Source organism: Mastigoproctus giganteus, chromosome 1 (genome assembly GCF_048544385.1).
Source record: "Mastigoproctus giganteus isolate SK-2022 chromosome 1, ASM4854438v1, whole genome shotgun sequence".
Taxonomy (NCBI): Eukaryota; Metazoa; Arthropoda; class Arachnida; order Uropygi; family Thelyphonidae; genus Mastigoproctus; species Mastigoproctus giganteus.
The window spans coordinates 8,271,377-8,296,251 of NC_143575.1; the positions used below are offsets into that span (position 1 = coordinate 8,271,377).

The 24,875-nt window shown below is 36.9% G+C and overlaps 1 protein-coding gene across 3 annotated transcripts in view; it reads right to left on the minus strand.

Moving 5' to 3' along the window:
* LOC150090531 (uncharacterized) overlaps positions 1-24,875 on the minus strand; it is a 121,276-nt gene that overhangs the window by 36,889 nt on the left and 59,512 nt on the right. For all 3 annotated transcript variants that reach the window (XR_016547228.1, XM_090378653.1, XM_090378645.1), the window contains 3 exons: positions 21,573-21,637; positions 20,096-20,162; positions 10,966-11,014 (listed from right to left, as the gene is read on the minus strand). Coding sequence is in view for 2 of the 3 variants with exons in the window: in XM_090378653.1 (XP_090234779.1) it covers positions 10,966-11,014; positions 20,096-20,162; positions 21,573-21,637 (181 nt within the window). In the remaining variant the exon portion in view is untranslated. The remainder of the gene's footprint in view (positions 1-10,965; positions 11,015-20,095; positions 20,163-21,572; positions 21,638-24,875) is intronic.

The window sequence follows — 24,875 nt, forward strand, 5'->3', positions numbered from 1 at the left end:
AAAAAAAAAAAAGCCAGCAAGTGCATTTAGTATACAAAATTCATCATTCAGTTAAATTGGAAAAAAAAGGGCTAGAAAAAATTCGAAATTGCATACTTCACCGTTGTTTTAACTATACAAGGAAAACAATTAAAAAAAATATATATTTTTTTAAAATTGCAACAGAGTTCAAACAATGGCCAACCACTTTCTTGGATCAAAAGTGTTATGCAAGTGGGTGCATCAGTGCAAGTTATACAGGATTCAATATACCTTTTCTTTGGGGGGGTGAGAATAAAGAAAATAAAGGAGATTTCTTGTTATTCATTGTTTTAACATAATACAGGTAGGCCCTGCTTTACAACGCTTCAATTTACACCATTTCACATTAACGTCCTTTTAAAATAATAATGGAAAAAAATAAAATAAAAATATATATATAAAAAGAAAATTTGAAAGCACAAGCATAACTGCATCACAGGAAGGTGGTTTGTTTGTTTGTTGTTTGGTTTTTAGGAGCATTAGCAACTAAGGCCATATTGCTCCGGGAATATACGGTGGTCATTCCCTGATCTTTCCGCCTCCTCCGTATTTGGTGGTGATGGGCTCGAACCCCGGTCTAATCAAGAAGCGTGTGTACACACTGTTGCTCCTTCCCACCTGGCTACAGAGGCACCCAGGAAGGTGGAATCTATACGGCACCTGTGTTGAAGTTAATTGCTTTCTCCTTGTCCACCAGTGTGCACATGTTGTGAGCTGTGCCTTAAACTTTAATAATTTCCTGTGTTCATTAGTGCCTTATTATTTTAAATTGTGCAACCATATCTTCTAAGCATAGCGTGTCTGCAATTCTGCCAAGACACGATAGGAGGGAGTATATGATGAGAGCCTTGTCGATAAATTCGGCCCTGGAAAGATAGTGCAAGGCTCAAGGGGTAGAATTTTTTTCAGCCTGGTCTGTACTTGTTTGGATACGCTAAAATAGAAAGGGTGCAAGAATATTTGCTGATGCTATCGAGGCCGTGTTAGGTGGGTCAGAAAACTGCTATCTTGAGGGAATACAAGGACTAATAGATTAACAGTAGCCGCTGGCAGAAGTGAAAGTGATTCTTGTACTGCTTCTATTGGAATGAGCATCAGTCTGGAAAACAAGATGCAGGGTATTTCAGAGACTGCTGGGAATCATTGCAGTACAAGTAAACACATGGGTTGTGTTAGGGTAGCTAAGAATAGGAACAGGTGCATGTATACTTGCGTGTACACCAATGCTAGGAGTTTGGTAAATAACTTTGATGAATTTGAGGTATTCCTCAAAATATCAAAGGCAGTTATTGTTGGGATATCAGAGACGTGGTATCACACAGATATAAGGAATGCAGAACTGGAATTTGGGAAGTACAATGTGTACAGAAAGGATAGACAGGATAGGAAGGGAGGAGGGGGTTATGCTATTAGTTAAAAAACACATAAAACCCAAGGAAGTGAAGCCAGTCGACATCGCTGGACAGTGCAGTGTCGAGTCAGTTTGGTGTGACACGAACACTGGGAGATCAAAATTGAGAGTAGGAGTGTGCTATAGGCCTAATGACTCTGATGAGTATAATAAGAAACTGAACAGGGAAATAGAGTGAGCCAGTAATTCAGAGAGTCTTATAATGGGGGACTTTAATTTCCCAGGCATTGACTGGAATTTGTGGGTTGGTCACTCAAACACTAGCAAGTCTTTTGTGGATTTATTGGATGATTGATTCCTACACCAGCATGTTCGGGAGGCAACTAGAGGAAGTAATACTTTTGATCTGATTATCAGTAGTGATTCTTCATGCATTAAGAATCTGCAGACAAAGGAACCACTAGGTGGCAGTGATCACGATGTGCTGAATTGGGATTTACTCAAAGAAGTAACTATCATCAAGGGTAAAGGGAAGGGTTTTTGCTTCTGTAAAGGCAACTATGATGATCTGAGACAGTATTTAAGTTCTATACAGTGGGACCAACTGATGATGTTACCAACAGCAAATTCAAAATGGGAAGCATTCAAAGAATTTATCTTGGAAGCTACTAGGCTTTACATACCAACTAAGAAATATTGTTCAAGGTTTAGGCTTAAATAGATGTCAGATGAATGAATGAGACATATGATAGAAAAGAAAAATGCATGAGATACATATAAATTAATGGGTGACATGGAAGTCTATGATAGATATAAGCTGGTCTGTAACCAAGTCACAAAGGAAGTTAGGTAGGCAAAGGCAGATTATGAGAAATCCTTGGCAAAGGATGCAAATAAAAACAGAAAAGATTTCTTTACCTATGTAAACACTAGTAGGAAAGGGATGAATCAGATTGGCCCACTGGATATTGATGATTCAACTGTTGATGATCCTGCTCAGGTGGCTAACAAACTAAATGAGTATTTTGCATCTACATTCATGCATGAGGAGTTATTCAGGAAGGGGAATGCCAGAGGTGAAGTAAACTCTGGCAGTGAGCTAGATGATTTTGTAATAACTGAGAGGAAAGTGGAGGAGAAATTGTTGAGGATAAACATAAAAAGGCACCTGGGGTGGATGGAATCTATCCAATTATATTAAAGGAGGCAGCAAAGGAAGTAAGCAAACCCTTAGCCATAATTATGAGAGCTTCTTTGGACTCAGGGGAGGTACCCATAGACAGGATGTATGCAAATGTGACCACAATTCACAAAGGAGGATCAAAGGCTGACACAAGTAATTATAGACCTGTTAGTTTAACATCTGTTCCAGGAAAATTAATGGAGGAACTGCAGGATCACCTAGACAAGACTTCAGTTATAGTTTGGACACAGCATGGTTTTGTTAAGGGAAAATCTTGCCTGACCAATTTGATTGCATATTATGATGCAGTCACAAAAGAACTGGCTGCAAGGAATAACTTTGATATTATATATTTGGATCTTAGAAAGTCTTTTGATATTGTTGCACATGGAAGACTGCTGCACAAATTGGAGCAGTGTGGCATTGGAGGAAAATTGCTGCTATGGATAAAGGGATGGTTGAGGGGGAGAAGACAGAAGTGGTAATCAATGGACACTGCTCATCGTGGACTAATGTTATTAGTGGAGTACCTCAGGGTTCAGTGTTGGGTCCATGTTGTTTTCTTTATTTATAAATGATATTGATGATGGTATGAAGCTTAATGTCCAAGATTGCAGATGATACAAAGGTTGGCACGGTTGTTAAGGACACTACTGACAGTATGCTGCTGCAACAGGATCTGGAAAGGTTGAATAGATGGGCTGAGAGGTGTCAAATGAAGTTTAACATTGACACATGTAAAGTACTACATATGGGAAACAGTAACCCCAAAGTAATGTGTCAACTCTGTGGTACTACACTGACAGTGGTAGAGAATGAAAAGGACCTGGGGATAATTGTGCAGACGGGCCGCAAGAGTAGCTCATGGTGTCTTGTCAATGATATACAGGAATTTTTCTAGCAGGGATAAGGAGGTGATTAAATCCCTTGTATAAGGCAATGGTCAGGTCACACCTTGAGTACTGTTTGCAGGTCTGGAGGCCACATTTCAAGAAATATGTAGAGCTGCTGGAACGAGTACAGAGAAGGGCAACAAGATTGGTGAATGGAACAAAGGGTTGCTCATACAAAGAAAGGCTTAAGTTTTGCAAATTACAGTGTCTGGAGACTAGGCACCTGCGAGGTGATCTGATAGAGGTGTATAAAGCCTTGAATGGTTTGAGCATGCTCAATGCTGATGGGATTCTTCCTCTTGCTGAGAATAATCATCTGAGAGGGCATAAATTCAAATTGAGGAAAGATAGGTGTAGGATAGGTGTAGAATTTGCCTTTAGCCAGTGGGTAGTTGGTTGGTGGAACAGACTTCCATCCCTTGTTGTGGAAGTTGATAGCCTAAATAAATTTAAGTCTCACCTGGACAGGTATTTCGAACGAATGTAGGGGTGAAATGGGTGTGGTGTTTTTTTTTGGCTGATGTTGCATAAGCTTGCTTTCTTGCATCATATGTCTCTGCTAATGCTAATGCTAGTGGTGACTCTGTGCCTGCACATGTTAAAAAAGCTGCAAGTCTAATGATTGAAGTGGAAATGGCCGTTATTTGTCATATGCCATTCAGAGATGTGCAAAACCTTAAATTTAGCACCTACTGTTACGACCATTATGAATAATGCTGAGAAGATAAAGCAGTCACATACAGGAATTGTTAATGTAAAAGTTTCAAGAACAACTTATTCAAGGAGTAAGAAGATGGAGAAGTTATTAGTGCTGTGGATAGATGATATGAACCAAAATAATATTCCTGTAACACAGGCAGTGGTTACAGACAAGGCTAGGAGTTTGTTCAATGAAATTAATGAGGAACTGGGAGAGACTGAATCAGTTTTGGCTAGTAGGAGCTGGTTTTTCTGGTTCAAAAACCAGATCAGAATTCACAATGTAAAAATTACTGGTGAGGCGGCACCAGTAATTCTTCAGCACCGACACTACATGTGCTGTGGAATATTATCCCATATTCCAAAAGTTAATGGATGAAGGCTGCTACACCCCAGACTTGGTCTTTAATGTTGATGAAATGGGGTTGTACTGAAAGAAGATGCCTGGTAGGACGTACATAGCCTGTGAAGGAAGGTCTACCCCTGTTTATAGGGCTGGAAAAGATCGGCTTACATTACTTCTGGGTGGTAATGCATCAAGCATTTTTAAGTTAAAGTTAACGTTGGTGTACTAGTCAAAGAATCTACGTGTTATGAAGGGCATTGCAAAGACTACTTCCTGTTTTCTGCCACTTTAATAAGAAGCTGTGGGTGATCCAGACCCTTTTTAGTGAATGGTAAACTTCATACTTTTGTCCAGAGGTGGTCCAATTTTGTGTAGCAAACAATTTGCCCAAAAACGCTGTTTTAATCCTTGACAATGCTCCAGGACATCCAGCCAACTTTGTCAATATTTCTAACAACGTTCTGAATGTGAAGGTCGTATATTTTCCATCCAACGCCACCTCACTGTTGAAGCAATGGATCAGGGAGTTATTGTGACCTTCAATGCGTACTATTTAGTACATCTTTCAAAGGGATTGTCAAGGCAGTGCAGGCATCAAACACAGTGACTACTGGAGGTCCTACAACATCCTTAAGGCCATAAGTAATATTGCTGCAGTGTGGAAAGAAGTGTTGCAATCATGAATGAGTGGCTTCATGGCCTGATGTAGTGTCTTACTTTCTTGAGTTTGAGCCAGTTTCAGCAGTGGCTGAACATATCACTCAGATGGCTGAGGATGTTGGCCTTGACAAGCTTGACATTGATGATGTCAGTGAGTTGCTGCAAAGCCACAGTGAGCATCTTTCAAAGGAGGGCTTAGAGAGCTGGCTGAACAATTGGTTAAATAGGATTCTGAGGAGGAAGAGCAGGAGATTGTGCCAGTTAGGACCCTCACTACAAAGACACTTCAATCAGCTTTGGCAAAAACAGAAACGAGCTATGAAACTCTATGTGATAATAATCCAGACTGGGAATGCAGCTCTTCCATCCAAAGAGCTGTTACTAACATATAGAGAAAGACTCAACAGATATCACTGCTGCAGTTCTTTTCTAAGGCCAAAGAACCTGCAGAATGGGTCGATCCACCATTAGGCCAATCCCATTAAAGCCGCCCCATTACGCCACTGTCAAAGAGCATCAATTGGGCGGGGGGGGGGGGGGCAGACAGTGGCATTACTACGTACTCCAAAGATGGCTTTACAGGAATGAAGCAGTAACTTAAATTTTTATTTTATTACTCATTTTATCTATAAATATTATTTATATCTCATAATTATAAAATAACTACAAATATCGAATATAAAAAACACTTATATTAACTCTCATGGTTCAATTTTTGTAGTGAGGAACCTATCTCATTTTAATACATTATAATTTTTCTTCGATTTATGCCACTTCAAGCTAATGACCTTGAGGAGGTGGGATGTAACCCCAGCGTAAATTGGGGCCTACCTGTATATTAATTTTAAGATGCTAAGATATTAATTTTTTTAAATAAAAATTTCAGTTGTGCTGAAAAAAGTTAATGCAAGCAGGCACATTAACATATTATATTAACAGTGAGAGTCTGATTTTGTTACAGTCATTCTCAAATTTTAATACAGATGATTGGGGTTGTAATTAGCAGGTTTTATACAGAAAAGTACGATTTCCCTTCTGCTAATATTTTGGATTTTTCATAGCAAGAAAGTTTGTGGGATGAAAAACTTTGTGGGACTATATGACCAAAGTATTCAGACACATACCAGTAGTTGCAAAAAAGAGCTTTTAATTTGAAAACCAAATATCAGCCTTTTAACATAATGACTCTGGTAGTGGTATGGTTGTGGCCATTGTACATACCTAAGGCCACAGTGTAATCTGGCACTCCATTTCATCTAGTAAATGGAAAGGGGTTGAAGTCTGGGCTCTACACTTGTCAGTCTAACATTTTGATGCCATTGCGCACAAAACAGTTCTATATGATCCTGGTGGCATTACATGAAGCATTGCCATAATGTCCAAGTAGGCCATCAACTTTTTCATTAGAATAACACGCACACACACTGTTTAAATTAAAATGTACTGTAACCCCTATCCTACTTATTATTTTTAGGCTTAAGCTATTTGTCATCTGGATCTTTTTTTGTTGTATGTGGACTGAAATTTTTGAATTCAGTGTTAAAATTGGACTAAGTATTTACCACTTAGCTTTATAATTTCTAAACTAAAATTTTGCCTAATCAACTATTTTTTTTTTTCAGTGGGCAGTTATTCCTTGCCTTCAGAACATCATCTCTGTAACAAACAACAGTTGCTTGATATTCACTCTTCAATATGTGTGTTTAGCCCTGAACAGCTGGCTACGAGCATGGTTGTGTCATGTCCCTTCACACTATAACCACTGGATTTGTTTTCATTTTTGTTTCAAATAAAATTTGTTTACATTCATTTCTGAAGTACAGAAATGATATTTTTTAGACTCAATCGAAGACAGGGAACAAATTTCTCATTAAAAAAAAAAGCTGAGTAAGTAAAATTGCAATTTAAAAATTGTAAAATCTAAATAGTAGTACTCAGTTTAATTTTATCATTTAAATTAAATTAAACAAATATGATAAACAAAAGTTCCAAATGACAAATAGCCTAAACCTAAAAATAAGTTAGATTATACCTCAATTGAAACACCCTGCATATGAGCTCTTCAGAAGAAAAGTGGTACAAGTCAGAATTTCCTTGTTTTGAGAAATAAGAGATATTAGTATTGGCAATATGGTACAAGGAAGTAAGGCTAATTCAGCACAAGCCAAAAAACAATTGTTTGCCCATTCCTCCATTACTTTTCCCAAACTATCCTACACAACACTAGGTGGAAGTTTATTGCAATAATTGATTACTCTTTGAGTGAATGCAATTTTCCACACAACTATTCTGCAGCCATTCTTTTACAATTTAAATTTATGCTTCTAGTTTGTTTTATTACAGAAAGAGAAAAGATCATCAGCATTTAGCTTACTTAGCCCTTTTAAAATCTTATACTTCAAATTGGTCACCCTTCAGATGCCAAGCTTCCAGACACTGCAATTTACAAAACCACAATCTTTCTTGGTAAGAATATCCTTTTTGTGCTTCCAACTAATTTTGTTGCTCATCTCTGCACCCTTTCCAAACAGATCCATGTTCTTCCTAAAATGAAGTTTCCAAACCTGTTATGTGTTATTTTAGATGGCATAACCAGTACCTTATATGTACAATGGGATAATTATCTCTACCTGCTGTTCAAGTTCCTGCATATCAGTGATACACAGGAATTTGCTAAGAATATCCAAGTTGTAAGACTATTGTATCATCAGCAAATGTAGACATTAAACTTGAAATACCGACATCAATCATTAATAAACATTAAAAACAGTAAGGGGCCCAACACCAACTAATGTGGAACTTCACTGATTACATTAATCCACTAGCAGCAGTAGACATTTATAACCACTCTTTGTCTCCTACCACTTAACCATCCCTTTATTGATAGCAGCAATTTCCCCCTAATGCCATACTGTTGCCCCAATATATATATATATATACAATACTTGTATAAGTAAATGATGTCAGTATTATTCCCTGCATTAAGTTCATAGTAGATAATCAGATTTGGAAGACATGATCTCCCTTTAACAAACCCATGCTGTGATTGCCTTATGACTCCACTCCTATTAAGAAGTTCTTACATTACTTCTTTAACTAATGATTCTGTTATTTTCTCTTGCGCAGAGTTTAAACTGACAGGTATATAATTATATATATACATATGTTCTTGTTTATACTCCTGCACGACCACCAGGTCAGTGGAGTTTACAATAAATCATCAGTACAAACATTAATCATATGATTACTATAGTCTATGACTATATGTATAATGACTGCAGTCTACAGCTATAGTATGTTTAGGGTCTAACGGCACCAGGGGTTTCCCCATCTCCATGTAGCATACATTGTTGTGTTATACAGAACGCTGTAGAGGCAAGAGATTTAAAAGTATATGAATATTGTTGAGTGTTGTGTTGTGTACCATTGTTCATCTGACCTTTTAGCTGTTGGGCCCCTAGTGGAGGCCCACCATTTCCACACTATGCCCCTGGGAGGCAGGTTAGGTACACCAGTATTAGATATTTACTCTGGCAGTTTACAGCTATAGTCATTCTTGTGAATTGGGAATACATTTGCACATCTCCAATCTACAGGTACTTTCCCTGAATCAAAGGATGCCTCATTATTATGGCCAAAGGTTTAGGTACCTCTTTTGCTGTTTTTGCAGTTAGATAGATTTCATTAGTTTTAGGTGCTTTGTTCACTTTTAGCTGCAACAATTTGTCAATAACCTTAGTTTCTTTATTAAAAAATCATTTAAATATAAGTCAGTATTTGACACACTTCTGCTAACTTCATGTGTGAAGGAGTTTTTCAAGATTTTGAGGTTCTGAGTTTGGGTCTATATTAATAAAATTAAGATACTTAAAGAAAAATCAATAGAAAGGATAAGATATGGGCTGCTGGCACTGAAACTGTTCCAGTGCCAGAAGACCATATCTATTTAAATAAGCCTCTCCATTTTTAGCATTTAAATTAAATTTGCTCTTATAAGCATTGTAACACCCCTTTCCATTAACTGTGTTGATGCATATAAGCATTCATTGGTAACCTAAGTGCTGTGCTGTAATACTCACGTATTACAGCATCCAACACGCTGTAATGCATACATCTGGTCATTCTTAAGCAATCAATATACAAGTAGTGTAAATATACTGACACAGGAAATGAACTGTTCAATTCTGTCAGCACACTGATTTTTAACTCTAGGCTATTAGCATCAATCATTCATTTTTTTTTATAGCTTGGTACACATTTTATTTTATTTTTTTGCATATGTTGAGGTTCTTTTATGCATATAAAATATACACTTGATAAAACTGAGTTTTGTTCTGATTTATAGCACTCTGCCCAAAAGTAAGTGTTCACTCTTAGCTATGAATTCCAGACTTTTACTTTTCAACAATTATTTGCAAATTTTCAGAATGCTGTTATTTTCAACATTCTGAAAATTACGCACATTGAATGGGCTCAAATATATGTGGCAGCAAACATGTTAAGCAAAGTATCTCATTTTTAATAAGTTCTTATCAATTTTTACTCTTTATGTTACCAAGAATTGCTTATAGGAATTCACAATTGTTAGTCATTTTTTAATATAAAATAAATAAAATAAATTTAGTCTGCCAGTAATGATTTCACCTCCAGGTTAATAAGATTTTCATTAGTAATAGTACTCTTTAGAAGAGCCATGAAAAAGCATTAAGATTTGGTTCTCCTCACAGGGCCTAAATTTTTAAGCTTCTTTGAACTAATTGCTGTTAATTAAATCATATATCAATTGTACACTTACATAGCAATGTTATCTTTTATATTAACATGGATTGTTTTGTAATTTGTTTTTGTCTTCCCCACTCCCAGATCCCTGAAGATAAGATTCAGAACTTTGAAACTCAGCCAACCTGTATTATGTTTAGACCAATATGGACTTCAGTAAAAATCTATAAATAAATTTTCACATGCTGCAATAGTGTCTTCTATTTTCACATAACTTCTAACTGCAACCCCACTATTTACAAGTATAAGAACTGTGATCATAGGCCAACTATGATCTGCACAAAAGATGAACAGAGCCAGTGACACTTAATGGCAGCAATGAAGTCCATATTAATAATTTTTAGTAACTTGTGTAATAATTTGTGCGTTTATAAAATCTTTACTGAAATTAAAAATCCTTTCAGCAAAATTGTAAATAACGTTTTTACATTTTATGGTGAATTATAAAATGCTAAAGTTATCTACAGTGAACACTAAAGGCACAGGACTACTTTAAATGCACTTGACTATATTTAAATATATTAATATATTTATAATTTTTATGAAATCAGCAAATTTTGATCAGTTGAAAGACTGTATTGGGGACTAAAAAATTAAAGTTGTATGATTGGTCTTCTGGGAAGTACAGTGGTTTTGCCACTTGTCATTTGTTTGGAGAGGTCTGCATTTGAATTTCATCAGTCTGGAGGAATTTTTAAAGGCTCTCTTCAACTAGGATTATAATTAGTTGATCTCAAGCAAAGTGAGTTTTTGAGTCCACAACATGAAAATAGCTTGGGAACACACACACACACACACACACACACACACACACACACACACACACACACACACACACACACACACACACACACACACACACACACACACACACACACACACACACACACACACTTCAGTCTTAGATGTTAACATGTTATTTATATAGCAGATAACAACAGTAACAAGTTTCATGATTGCTTTCAGAATCTGCTTTCCAATTTTAACAAACATTTTATCAATATGATTATAGACACAAACAAGGTAAGGTTACCTGAAGGAAGATTAAGTGCAATGATTTCTCTGGTTTCTTCTCCAAATGACTAAAATAAAATAATGATATACATTTTTGTGTATTCATACTTTATTTGTGTATGCAGTAATAAAAGTTAAATTATATACACAGAGTAACTACAGCAAAAGTTAAATTATACACAGCGCACTATTTAGTCATGTATCAAAAATTAATACCAATAAAATCCATGATGGGAAAACAATAACAATGCAAAGGATAACTCAAAATTTGATCTTTCCTTACCAGCTGCAATCCTTACCAGTGAGTCACAATCATGACCAAAAACGGAACTTTTTTCTTAAGTTGAGTGAATTAATTGGGCTTAGAAAGGAAGGTCATAAAGATTTTCCACCTCAATCACAAAGAGCAAAATTGGAAAGTCAACAACATAAATCTGTAATGTGAACACTATAGTAATAGCAGCATTTGTAACCATCATAGTATACAATCAAATTAACTTGCACATCTCCAGTCCGTGAGGACTTCCTCTAAGTCCAAGGACGTTCTTATAATGATGACTAAGGGTTTACTTACTTCCTTTACTGCCTCCTTTAATATAACTGGATAGATCCCATCCACCCCAGGTGCCTTTCTTATGTGTAACATTAATTTTTCCTCAACTTTGTGCTCTCAGTTATTACAAAATCATTTAGCTCCCATTTAGAGTTTAATAAGTTTCTGTCCTTCAGTTTCCAACAGAATTAATGTGTAAATGTAGATGCAAAATACTCATTCAGTTTATCCACAACCTGAGCAGAACCATTGACAGTCAAACCAGCGATATCAAGTGGACCAATCTGATTCATGTCCTTCCTTCTAGAATTGACATAAGTAAAGAAGTCATTGCTGTTTTTCATTGCATCTTTTGCTAAAGATTTCTTGTAATCTGCCTTCCATTGGTTACCACCCTCTGTCTTCTCCCACTCAACCATCCTTTTATCCATTGTAGCAACTTATCCTTAATACTATTCTGCTCCAATTTGTACAATTTCATGATGTACAATTTGTACATCATCAACTTTTCCCCTGGCAGACATACCCTGGTCCTATTCCACCTATATGAAGCATCATGTTCGGCAGCTAATTAAAATGAAGTTCTCTTGCCCCAAGTACCATAATAGAGATTAAAATGAAGTGACAAAATATATGAAGTTAGTTCAATGTTAGTCTTTCATTCAGTGAAGTAAAATCAGCTGAACTTGTGCAGAGAAATTAACTCGGGTCACATTCTGCAAGTCTTTGTGAAGTTTGGCAATTTTCCATGCTTCACAAAGATTTATGGAATGGTCCAGTCTGCATGAAATGTTTATGTCAGACATAAATGATTCCTGCAGACTGGACCATTGTGGCTTAGTGTAGACAGATGACTGTTCATTCAGACTGGGTCAAATCATCTTATGCAAAGCTATAAGATTTGCTGAAAATTGAAACGCTGGCTTACAACTCAGTACATCAACCTATGGATAAAAAACAAATTTAATCAGAGCTGTAGTGCATTATAGACAAATTTACTATTGCAAAAGATGGTCTTAACAACAAAATCTTTTTTGAATTTTCTTAATGTAATCTAGTAATTTTTAGTGGTATCACTTCATAAGTTAAGAAACACATAAAATCTAAGGAAGTGCATCCAGTTGATATAGATGGAGAGTGCAATGTTGAGTCAGTTTTGTGTAACACTGGGAAAGCAAAAATGAGGGTAGGGGTTGGAGTTTGTTATGGGCCTAATGACTCAGATGAGCACGATGAACAATTATACAGAGAAATAGAGTGGGCCGGTAAATCAGAGTGTCCTATAATCAGGGATTTTAACTCCCCAGATATAGACTGGAACTTGTGGGTTGATCTCTCTCTCTCTCACACACACACACACACACACACACACACACACACACACACACACACACACACACACACACACACACACACACACACACACACTAGCAAGGCTTATGTAGATTTATTGGATGATTGTTTTCTACAGCAGCATGTTAGAGAGGCAACAAGAGGGAATAACACTCTTGATCTGATTATCAGCAGTGATTATTCATGCATTAAGAATTTACAGATAAAAGAACCACTAAGTGGCAGTGATCACAGTGTACTGATGTGGGATTTACTTGAAGATGTAGCTTGTTGTTGTTGTTGTTTGGTTTATAGGAGCATTAGCAACTAAGGCCATATTGCTCCAAGAATATGCGAGATTATGAGAGCTTCCTTGGACTCAGGGGAGGTACGCATAGACTGGAAATGTGCAAATGTGACCCCAATTCACAAAGGAGGATCAAAGGCTGACACAAGTAATTATAGACCTGTGAGCTTAACTTCTGTTCCAGGAAAATTAATGGAGGCAATGGTTAAAGAAGCACTGCAGGATCATTTAGACAAGACTTCAGTTATAGCTCAGACACAGCATGGTTTTGTTAAGGGGAAGTCTTGCCTGATCAACTTGATTGGATACTATGATGCAGTCACAAAAGAACTGGATGCAGGGAATAACTTTGATATTATATACTTGGATCTTAGAAAGGCTTTTGATACTGTTGCACATGGAAGACTGCTACACAAATTGGAGCAGTGTGACATTGGAGGCAAATTGCTGCTATGGATAAAGGGGTGGTTGAGAGGGATAAGACAGAGAGTGGTAATCAATGGACACTGCTCATCGTGGACTAATGTTATTAGTGGAGTCCCTCAGGGCTCAGTGTTGGGTCCATTATTGTTTTCTGTATTTATAAATGATATTGATGATGGTATATCAAGCTTAATGTCCAAGTTTGCAGATGATACAAAGGTTGGCAGGGTTGTCAAGGATACTACTGACACTATGCTGCTGCAACAGGATCTGGAAAGGTTGAGCAGATGGGCTGAGAGGTGGCAAATGAAGATTAACATTGACAAATGTAAAGTACTACACATGGGAAACAGCAACCCCAGAGCAACGTATCAACTCTGTGGTACTACACTGACAGTGGTAGAGAATGAAAGGGACTTGGGGGTGGTTGTGCAGGCAGATATGAAGTTCTCTGAGCAGTGCAGACGGGCTGCAAGAGTAGCTCATGGAGTATTGTCAATGATATACAGGAATTTTTCCAACAGGGATAAGGAGGTGATTATTCCATTGTATAAGGCAATGGTCAGGCCACACCTAGAGTACTGTATACAGGTCTGGAGGCCTCATTTCAAGAAGGATGTAGAGGTGCTGGAACGAGTACAGAGAAGGGCAACAAGATTAGTGAATGGAACAAAGGGGTGCTCTTACGAAGAAAGGCTTAAGTTTTGCAAATTACAGTGTCTGGAGACTAGGCACCAGCGAGGTGATCTGATAGAGGTGTATAAAGCCTTGAATGGTTTAAGCATGCTCAATGCTGATGGGATTCTTCCTCTAGCTCAGAAAAATCACCTGAGAGGGCATAAATTCAAATTGAGGAAAGACAGATGTAGGATAGACGTGCGGAAATTTGCCTTTAGCCAGCGGGTGGTTGGTTGGTGGAACAGACTTCCATCCCTTGTGGTGGAGGTTGATAGCCTAAATAAGTTTAAGGCTCAGCTGGACAGGTATTTTGAACGAACAGAGGGGTGAAGTGGAAGTGGTTTTTTTTTTTTTTTTTTTTTTGGGCTGATGCTGCATAAGCTTGCTTTCTTGTATCAAATGCCTCTACTAATGCTAATGCGGTGGTCATTCCCTGACCTTTCAGCATCCTCCGTATTTGGTGGTGACGGGCTCGAACCCCAGTCTAATCAAGAAGCGTGTGCTACGCACTGCTGATCCTTCCCACCTGGCTACGGAGTCTCCTAAAGATGTAGCTACCATCAGGGGTAAGGGAAGGTTTTTTTTTTTTTTTTTTTTTGCTTTCTTAAAGGCAACTACTGTGGACTCAGAGATTGTTAAAGTTCTGTACAGTGGGACCAACTGATGATAGTATCAACAGAAAATTCTAAATGGGAAGCATTCAAGGAAGTAATTTTGGAAGCTACTAGGTTTTCCAATTAAGAAATAATGCTTTAGGTTCAGGCCTAAATGTATGCCAGATGAACTAATGAGACATGGCAGAGAAGAAAAATGCATGGGATGCACATAAATTGTCAGGCGACACAGAAGACTATGGTAGATACAAGCTAGTCTGTGATCAACTCACAAAGGAGGTTAGGCAAGAAAAGGCAGATTTTGAAAAATCTTTGGCAAATGATGGAAAGAAAAACAGCAAAGACTTCTTTACTTATATAAATTCTAAAAGGAAGGGAATGAATAAGATAGAATCAGATTGGTCCACTTGATATCAATGGTTTGACTGTAGATGATTTAAATTGATTGAAATCAATTGATTTCAATCTCAGTTGATTGAAATCTCAGTGGATTTCAATTCTTCTAAAACTCAGTCTTGTCTTATATCTCGCAAAAAGGATTCTTCTGCTCCTATGCTTATCTTTCTTCTCTGCCACATGTCTCATTAGTTCATCTGACATCCATTTAGGCCTAAATCTTGAACAATATCTCTTCATTGGCAAACAAACTAAATGAGTATTTTGCATCTACATTCAAACATGAGGAGTTATTCAGGGAGGAGAATGTTAGAGGTGAATTAAAATCTGGCAGTGAGCTAGATGATTTTGTAATAACTAAGAGGAAAGTGGAAGAGAAATTTTGAAGATAAACATAAAAAAGGCACCTGGGGTGGATGGAATATATCTAGTTATATTAAAGGAGGCAGCAAATGAAGTAAGCAAACCCTTAGCCATAATTATGAGAGCTTCCTTGGACTCAGGGGAGATACCCATGAATGGGAGATAGTAGTAGTATTGGCATGTGATGCAAGAAAGCAAGTGTATGAGCTTATGCAGCATCAGCCAAAAAAAAAACAAAAAAACACACTATTCTCTCCAAATGCATGTCCAGTTCCTCCTTAAATTTATTTAACCTATCAACTTCCACAACGACAGATGGAAGTTTGTACCAGCAATTAACAACCCGCTGGCTAAAGGCAAATTTCTGCACATCTATTCTACATCTGTCTTTTCTTAAATTGAATTTATGCCCCCTTAGGTTCGTAATCTGAACAAGTGGAAGAATCCCATCAGAATTCAGTGTGCTCAATCCATTCAAGGCCTTATACACCTCAATCAGATCACCGTGCAGGTGCCTAGTCTCCAGCTGCTGCTCTTGGGAAGATGATCCCTTCATTCCCCCTCACTAATCTTGTTGCTCTTCTCTGTACAAGGTCAAGTAAATCTACATCCTTCCTAAAATGAGGCCTCCAGACCTGTACGCAGTACTCAAGGTGTGGCCTGACCATTGCCTTATACAGAGGGACAATCACCTCCTTCTCCCTGCTAGCAAAATTACTATATATCATTGACAAAACCCCATGACCTGCCCTGGCAGCCTGTCTGCATTGCTCAGAAAACTTCATATCTGACTGCACAATTACTCCCAGGTCTTTTTCATTTTCTACAACCTTAAGTGTAGTACCACACAGTTGGTACGTTTCTCTGAGGTTACTTCTACACATATGCAGTACTTTGCATTTGTCAAGGTTAAACTTCAGTTGCCACTCCTTAGCCATCTGCCCAAATTATCTAGATCCTGTTGCAGTAGCACACTGCCATTACTGTCATTAACAACCCTGCCAACCCTTGTACCATCTGCAAACTTCGACACTAAGCCTGATATACCTTCATCAATATCATTGATAAATATACAAAACAACAGAGGACCCAACACCAAACCCTGTGGGACTCCACTAATAACATTAGTCCACAAAGAGCAGCACCCATTAATTACCACCCTCTGTCTTCTCCCACTCAACACCCTTTTATCCATTGTAGCAACTTACCCTTAATACCATTCTGCTCCAATTTGTACAATAGTCTTCCATGTGCAACAGTGTCAAAAGCTTTCCTGAAATTCAAATATATGATATCAAAATTATTTTTTGCGTCCAGTTCCTTTGTAACCACATCATAATATCTTATCAAATTTGTCAGGCAAGACTTTCCCTTAACAAACCCATGCTGTGTCTGAATTATTGCTGCAGTCCTGTCTAGAAGATCCTACAATGCATCTTTAACCTGTGACTCCATTATTTTACCCGGAACAGAAGTTAAACTAACTGGTCTGTAATTACTCATGTCACCCTTCGATCTCCTTTTGTGAATTGGGGATACATTTGCACATCTCCGGTCCCCTGAGTCAAAGGATGCTCTCATAATTATAGCTAAGGGTTTGCTTAGTTGCTTTGCCGCCTCCTTTAATATAACTGGATAGAGTCCATCCACCCCAGGTGCTTTTCTTATGTTTAACTTCAACAATTTCTCCTCCACTTTGCTCTCAGTTATTACAAAATCATTAAGCACCCTGCTACAATTTGATAACCCTCTGCCGTTTTCAAATCTTAATAACTCCTCATGTGTGAATGTAGATGCAAAATACTCATTCAGTTTGTTTACTATCTGAGCAGGATCATCAACAGTCAAACCATCGATATCAAGTGGACCAATCAGATTCATCCCCTTCCTTTTAGAGTTTGTAAAGAAATCCTTACACTTTTTCTTACCATCTTTTGCCCAGGATTTCTCGTAATCTGCCTTCGCCTGCCTAACTTTCTTTGTGATCTGATTACAGACTAGCTTATACCTGCCATAGGCTACTGAGTTGCTTGATAATTTATATGCATCCCATGCATTTTTCTTCTCTGTCACGAGTCTCATTAGTTCATTTGATAACCATTTAGGCCTAAACCTTGAACAATATTTCTTAATAGGCATGAAACTTTTAGTAGCATCCACGATTAATTCCTTGAATGCTTCTCACTTAGAATTTACTGTTGGTAACATTGTCAGTTGATCCCATTGTACAGGATTTAAAAACTGTCAGAGACCACTGTACTCAGCTTTACGGAAGCAAAAACCCTTTACCCCAATTCACAAAGGAGGATCAAAGGGCAACACAAGTAATTATAGACCTGTTAGTTTAACTTCTGTTCCAGGGAAATTAATGGAAGCACTGGTTAAAGAACCACTGCAGGATCATCTAGATAAGACTTCAGTTATAGCTCGGACATAGCACGGTTTTGTTAAGGGGAAATCTTGTCTGACCAATTTTATTTGATACTATGATGTGGTCACAAAGGAACTGGATGCAGGGAATAACTTTGATATCATATATTTGGATCTTAGAAAGGTTTTTGATACTGTTGCACATGGAAGACAGTTGCACAAATTGGAGACAGTGTGGCATTGGAAGCAAATTGCTGCAATGGATAAAGAGATGGTTGAGTGGGAGAAGACAGAGAGTGATAATCAACGGACACTGCTCTTCGTGGACTAATGTTATTAGTGGAGTCCCTCAGGGTTCAGTGTTGGGTCCATTGTTGTTTTCTGTATTTATAAATGATATTGATGATGGTATATTAAGCTTAATGTTCAAGTTTGCAGACGATACAAAGGTTGGCAGGGTTGTTAAGGACACTACTGACAGTATGCTGCTGCAACAGGATCTGGAAAGGTTGAGCAGATGGGCTGAGAGGTGGCAAATGAAGTTTAACATTGACAAATGTAAAGTACTACACATGGGAAACAGCAACCCCAGAGCAACGTATCAACTCTGTGGTACTACACTGACAGTGGTAGAGAATGAAAGGGACTTGGGGGGTGGTTGTGCAGGCAGATATGAAGTTCTCTGAGCAGTGCAGACGGGCTGCAAGAGTAGCTCATGGAGTATTGTCAATGATATACAGGAATTTTTCCAGCAGGGATAAGGAGGTGATTATTCCATTGTATAAGGCAATGGTCAGGCCACACCTAGAGTACTGTATACAGGTCTGGAGGCCTCATTTCAAGAAGGATGTAGAGCTGCTGGAACGAGTACAGAGAAGGGCAACAAGATTAATGAATGGAACGAAGGGTTGCACTTAAGAAAAGACTTAAGTTTTGCAGATTACGGTGTCTGGAGGCTAGGCACCTGCGAGGTGATCTGATTGCGGTGTATAAAGCCTTGAATGGTTTGAGCATGCTCAATGCTGATGGAATTCTTTTTCTTGATCAGAATAATCACCTGAGAGGGCATAAATTCAAATTGTGGAAAGACAGTTGTAGCATAGATGTGCGGAAGTTTACCTTTAGCCAGTGGGTAGTTGATTGGCGGAACAGACTTCCATCTTTTGTTGTGGAAGTTGATAGCCTAAATAAATTTAAGGCTGAGCTGGGCAGATATTTGGAATGAACGGAGGGGTGAAATGGGAGCATTTTTTTTTTTTTTTTTTTTGACAACTGAGCATTTTAAAAACACAAGTTTTTAAAATGCTCAGCTGTCAGCTCTGCCTTTAGCATTAGTAGAGGCATACGATGCAAGAAAGCAAGCTGACAGCTGAGCATTTTAAAAAATTGTGTTGTAAGAGCAGGTTTATTTGTGTGATTATTTGGAAACTTGTGTGGTAATAAGCATAGTACGCAAAGACTGAGTTGGTCATTTCAAGAATCACAAACACACATCACTAAGAAAACATAGTATGGAAGAACACAGCTGTTTGTTTGTTTGATTTTTAGGAGCATTAGCAACTAAGGCCATATTGCTCTGGGATATGCAGTGGTCATTCCCTGACCTTTCCACATCCTCCGTATTTGGTGGTGACGGGCTCGAACCCCGGTCTAATCAAGAAGCATGTGTTTCACACTGCTGCTCCTTCTCACCTGGCTACGGAGCCGCCACGAAGAAGAACACGGCATAACTTCAACTTTGGCAGGAGTAAAAGTGGCTATGGCAGATACTCTTCTATAGAGCTGTCCTAATAAAATATACTTCAATGGATATCTACACTTACGAAATTCTAATGTTTTAAACTTTCATTCATAAACATAGATAACTGTATAAATGCTAATTACAACTGGGCCATTTTTATAGCTTTCACAATAAAAATATTTTTAAACATAAAATTCAGCTTGAGACTGTAGAATAATAAAAAAGTTGCAAAACAGTGACAAAACATATTTGCACTGACATATTTGTCAGAATGAGGGGGGGGAAATAAAACAGTTTGATATGGTTATTAAAAAGCATAATACAAATACAAATTTTATTTAAAAGACAAATACTAATAAATTCCAAACTTACCATGTATCCAGCTATTCCAAATGTTACATACATTGCAGTGATTACCGAAATGGTACCAACAAAGTATCTGAAAAACAAATAAGTATTAAAAATGTAGAATATTTAATTTAATGCAGAAAAACATTAAATTATATATTCTGATTCCCATTGAAGATTATAAAGGTTATCAAAGGTTAAATTTGAAAAACAAAAAGTGACTGTGAATTTTTTTATTTTCAATCTACCTGTCCCATAGGTAGATTGAAAATAAATCTGCTCTAATAAGAAAATATTAAATTCAGTTAAGTTTCAAGAAATGATACATTAGTGTTAAAATGTTCAGAGTGGTATCTTCAAATGAATTTTAAGAAATAATACAGTAATTGTATATATGTGTAGAAAAAGACATACTTCACTATGTAAAAGGCAGTGCAAAGATGGGGGAAACTCCCTGGTGCCATCAGACAACTATGTAAAAGACAGTTTTCATTATAATGACTCTACCCTAAGGATCTTGGAACCTGAATAACCATGCCTTTTAACCAGCATACAAGTTATATATTTGTAATAATAATTATAATTAGTAATCTACAATAAAAAGGGTAAAGAAATATTGTCCTATGTGATTGGACTCACGAGACACCAATATATGTTATATACAGAGTCATCAAGAAAATAAGCAAGTCTTGGATGCTTATTTTATTTTTGATATATTCTGCTGGAATTTGCAAGTCTGGTGTCATAAAACATATGCGACATGCGAGAGTATTATTAAAGAAAAAAACATATTCAATATGTTGTGATCCCTGTTCATCCAAGATGATTCACAGATATTTATATAAGTTTACCATAACTGCTGCCAGTGTTTCTTCAGAGATGTCTATAGCAGCAACTATAATTTTGCCATTCATTCAGTTTTTCAGTGATATGTGGATTATTCCTGTAGACACTGTCCTTCAGGTATTCATATCTGGCAAGTATAGTGAACAAGACCCCATTCCATATCATCTGGGATGATCATCATTAGAGATGATCATTATTAAAATGTTCCTTCAGGAAATGAAGAATCAGAATATTCCTACTATGATGCATCACTAACCATTAAAATAAACTCCCATGCCGTGCATGACACCAAACTTATAAATACCAATCCAATATATAAAAAAATATAGGAATTCCAAATGTTGTCTTTTCTTGATGGTTTGTCCATTATCTTGGTAAGCAGAAATATAAAATTAAAATGAGGCATAAGGGCAAAAGAATATTACTTGTCTATCTTCTTCACTGCACATAAACTGGATTTTATCCATGGTCTTTGTACGTCAGAAAAATTGCGATAACCAAAATTTGTGCATAAACACATCATTGGCATCAGCAAGGCACAATGATTAATATTGTGTTGTTAGTATTAGTGATATGGTAGTATTAGTTTGGGGTAGAAGTGAAACAGGTCATTCTAGTTTACTGTACCAAATATAAAATAATTCACCAAACCTACCTGTTGAACATGGGCCTTAGTTCTTCATTCACTGATTCTTCTAGTGTTAATATCATTCCTGCTCCCTGCAATAATTTGAACCAAAGTGCAAACATTTTACAAGTGTCTAATGATACTATATTTCATAAGGTCAATTATACAATACTCTTGATTAATTACCAGTAAAACCTGGCTCAAATATGGAAAAGAATATTTCTATCAAAAAAGCAGTAATCATTAACAAATGGAATACACTGAATTTTATAATATAAATTGCTAGTGTATCCTGTTATGTAATTATTATTATACATATTATTAATCAAAGAAAAGAACCAGTGTATGTTTAAATTAATCTTATATTAATATTTAATGGGGTTTTAATAATGACTGCAGTATAAGGTATAAAGTCCATATCTAGACAAATATCCTGGGAACAGAACAACACAATTAACACACTGCTGGTCACAGCAAATTCATTATGGGCATTTTGATTATTTGCCCGAGCATCCCTGGTATTAATATTCAGAAGGATTCAGGGACTACCTCTGTAAGAAAGACAGGAAAAAAAGGCCAGTACAGAGTTGTAAGGTATGATCAATTTATTACACTGTTAAGTAGATAGTGGGGCCCTGATGACCAGATGATTATAAAACCATTATGAGATTCTGCACTTAACTGATTACAAAATTACAACAGAGTTTGTTTTTTCAAGGAATTAATTTGTCCTTACCCAGTTATTCAACTGGGTAAGGACAAAGAAGTTTTGAAGAGTTTACAACCAGTAAAGCCTGGCTCAAATGTGGAAAAGATAAACAAGAAAAATGCTCACTTTTAAACCTGTATTTCAAGTTTTTGAAAACATCATTATGGCATTCTTCAATTTGTATTTGATAAAGTCCATGAGACTAATTTAATTTATTTTTATTTTACATAACAAATGCCATTACAGATTCTTTGAATTTGACATTCCTATCAACGAAATCAAAACTCTGCCTTGCACACAACTGGCAATTGACTAAACTTGGCAACTGACTAAGGAATGCTGACTAGAGCACAAATACTAATGCATTACACTTCAAATAAACGTAAATCTGCAAAACACTATCATTGATGTCACCTTGGGTAAGCTACAAGGAAATTAACAATATTGTGGCTATTTTTATTCCACTTTCTCCCAAGTGTAATCATTAAAATGACCCTTTATGGCTCTCTCCTCAGCTTAAAAAAACAAACTGAGAAGAGAACAATACTGACTTGCAAGGCAATTAAAAGAAAGTTTCATTACTGTTAGAAAAAAATGGGGAAAAGAGTGAATTTTATAAACTAAATTTGCATTTAATCAGGTGCACAGGAGCAAGAAAGACTAGACTAGCCTATGCCTACCTACCTACCTCTGCTCTATACAAACTAATGTTACTGTACCATAATTTCCATCCTCTATGGCAGTGCTTCTCAAACTATCTGTGGTGAAGGACCAGTTTCTTTTATTTCCAATCCGTCATGGACCGGTAAAGTCCACGCCCAATTTCCAATTCATCGTGGGCCGGTAACAAATAGTTCATGGACCAGCACCCTCTGCAGACCACACTTTGAGTAGCACTGCTCTATGGTACTTCATACATATTTGTAATTGATTAGGTGATTAGCATTTTCCAACAACAGACCTAATTAACAAAAAATCTGTTTCTAATATTAAACATTCAAATATTTTTCTGTAATCTCAATTATATCAGTAAACTGTAATCTCACAGCCTTGGATTTTACCTCTAAAGGATGATTTTGAAATGATCCTTTAGGGATTTGAAGTTATGAGGCAGTTACAAAGGTATGCAATTTTAAGCTTTAAAATAACCTTATAGGATTTGGATGGCCACCTAATTTTATTCTAGATGGGTGGTGGGGCATTATTATCACTCCATTTGCATCTCTTTGAGTGTCCTTTTAGCAGGTATCTTTCTAAAGAGGCTTGATACTTATATTAAAGAAAGTTGACAAGTTTATTATCTAAAGTATTGGCAATAAGTCACCTGGCTGGAGGCAACAGTAGCCCCCCAGCCAGATGGTTTATCATCATTATCTAAATCAGTTATTCTAAGTGAGTGTACAGGTCACTATGGCAGTAAAAATCAGTGGGCGAGTGCATTAGTATCCACCGAAAAGAAACTGCCATTTCTTTCTGTAATAATAGTAAAATAGAATGGAAGACAGAGTTCTTCTGACTATCAGTCTTCCATTCTATTTTTCTTCTGTTAGATCTTTAGCCTATCAAGAGTTTCCTTACTTTTAATGCTTACTTGTTTGATACTATCGAGACAGCTTCCTCTTGGTCTGCCTCGGCTGGGCTTATTACTATTCACTTCTGCTTCAAACCCCAGGGGCTTACATCTGGTGAGTACGGGCTTGGCAAACCGAGGGTCTTGTGATTGAGAGCCACAGCTTTGGATCTTCTGGTCCAAGTCCGCCCTGTTTTTTTCTAATTTTTAACCCTAACTTGAAAGTTGTTTCCCCCCCCCCCCTGAAGAAAACTAATAATTTCCATAATTTCTACTCAATTTACAAAATTGAAACTCTCAATATACATAAATAGAAGTATATTCTTTGATTTCCTACCTTTAGCGCTCAGTAAAAACTATTAATTCACTCTAAAACATCAAAAATGTACGATCACATTTCAATTTATTAAATTTTGATGTCGGCAAAACAAGATCCAAGCTTTGAAAATAAAACGCATTACAGCATTAGTTCAAATATTTGCGTCTCTGGCTAAAACGAATCAACACACGCGGAGAGATAATTGGCTGGTCAAGCTTATGTCATTAGCATTACCAAGGTGATCCAAGGAGAAAATGAAACTGTAAACAACTTTTGTGGAAAACAAACAGTTGATAATCATTACTTGCAAACACTAATTTGCATGGCTCACTCACAACAGTTTGCTTTACTGCTTTTCGTAATTGTTGTATGAAAGAATTGCAATGAACTGGTTTTGAAAAACTAAAATATCGCATTTCCTTTCTTCAATATGTATTGTATCTAGTAACAAAAAAAATCAAGGAAATTCATCTATTGGAAGCCATACTGGAAACAGAAGGAAAACAAAAGAAAAAAAAAAACTGTCGTAAAACTGATCACTACAATGCACATTTCATAAAAAAAAAAAAAAAAAGTTTGCTTTACTGTAATTGTTTCTAGAGGACTAAATTAGAACAGCAGTTTCATGGATGTATATTTGATCTTCTTACGAACTTTCAAGAAAATATTTCTATTCATAGCTGCGTTATAAACTTTGAAAACTGAGATGTCAAAGGAACTTCACATGCATCT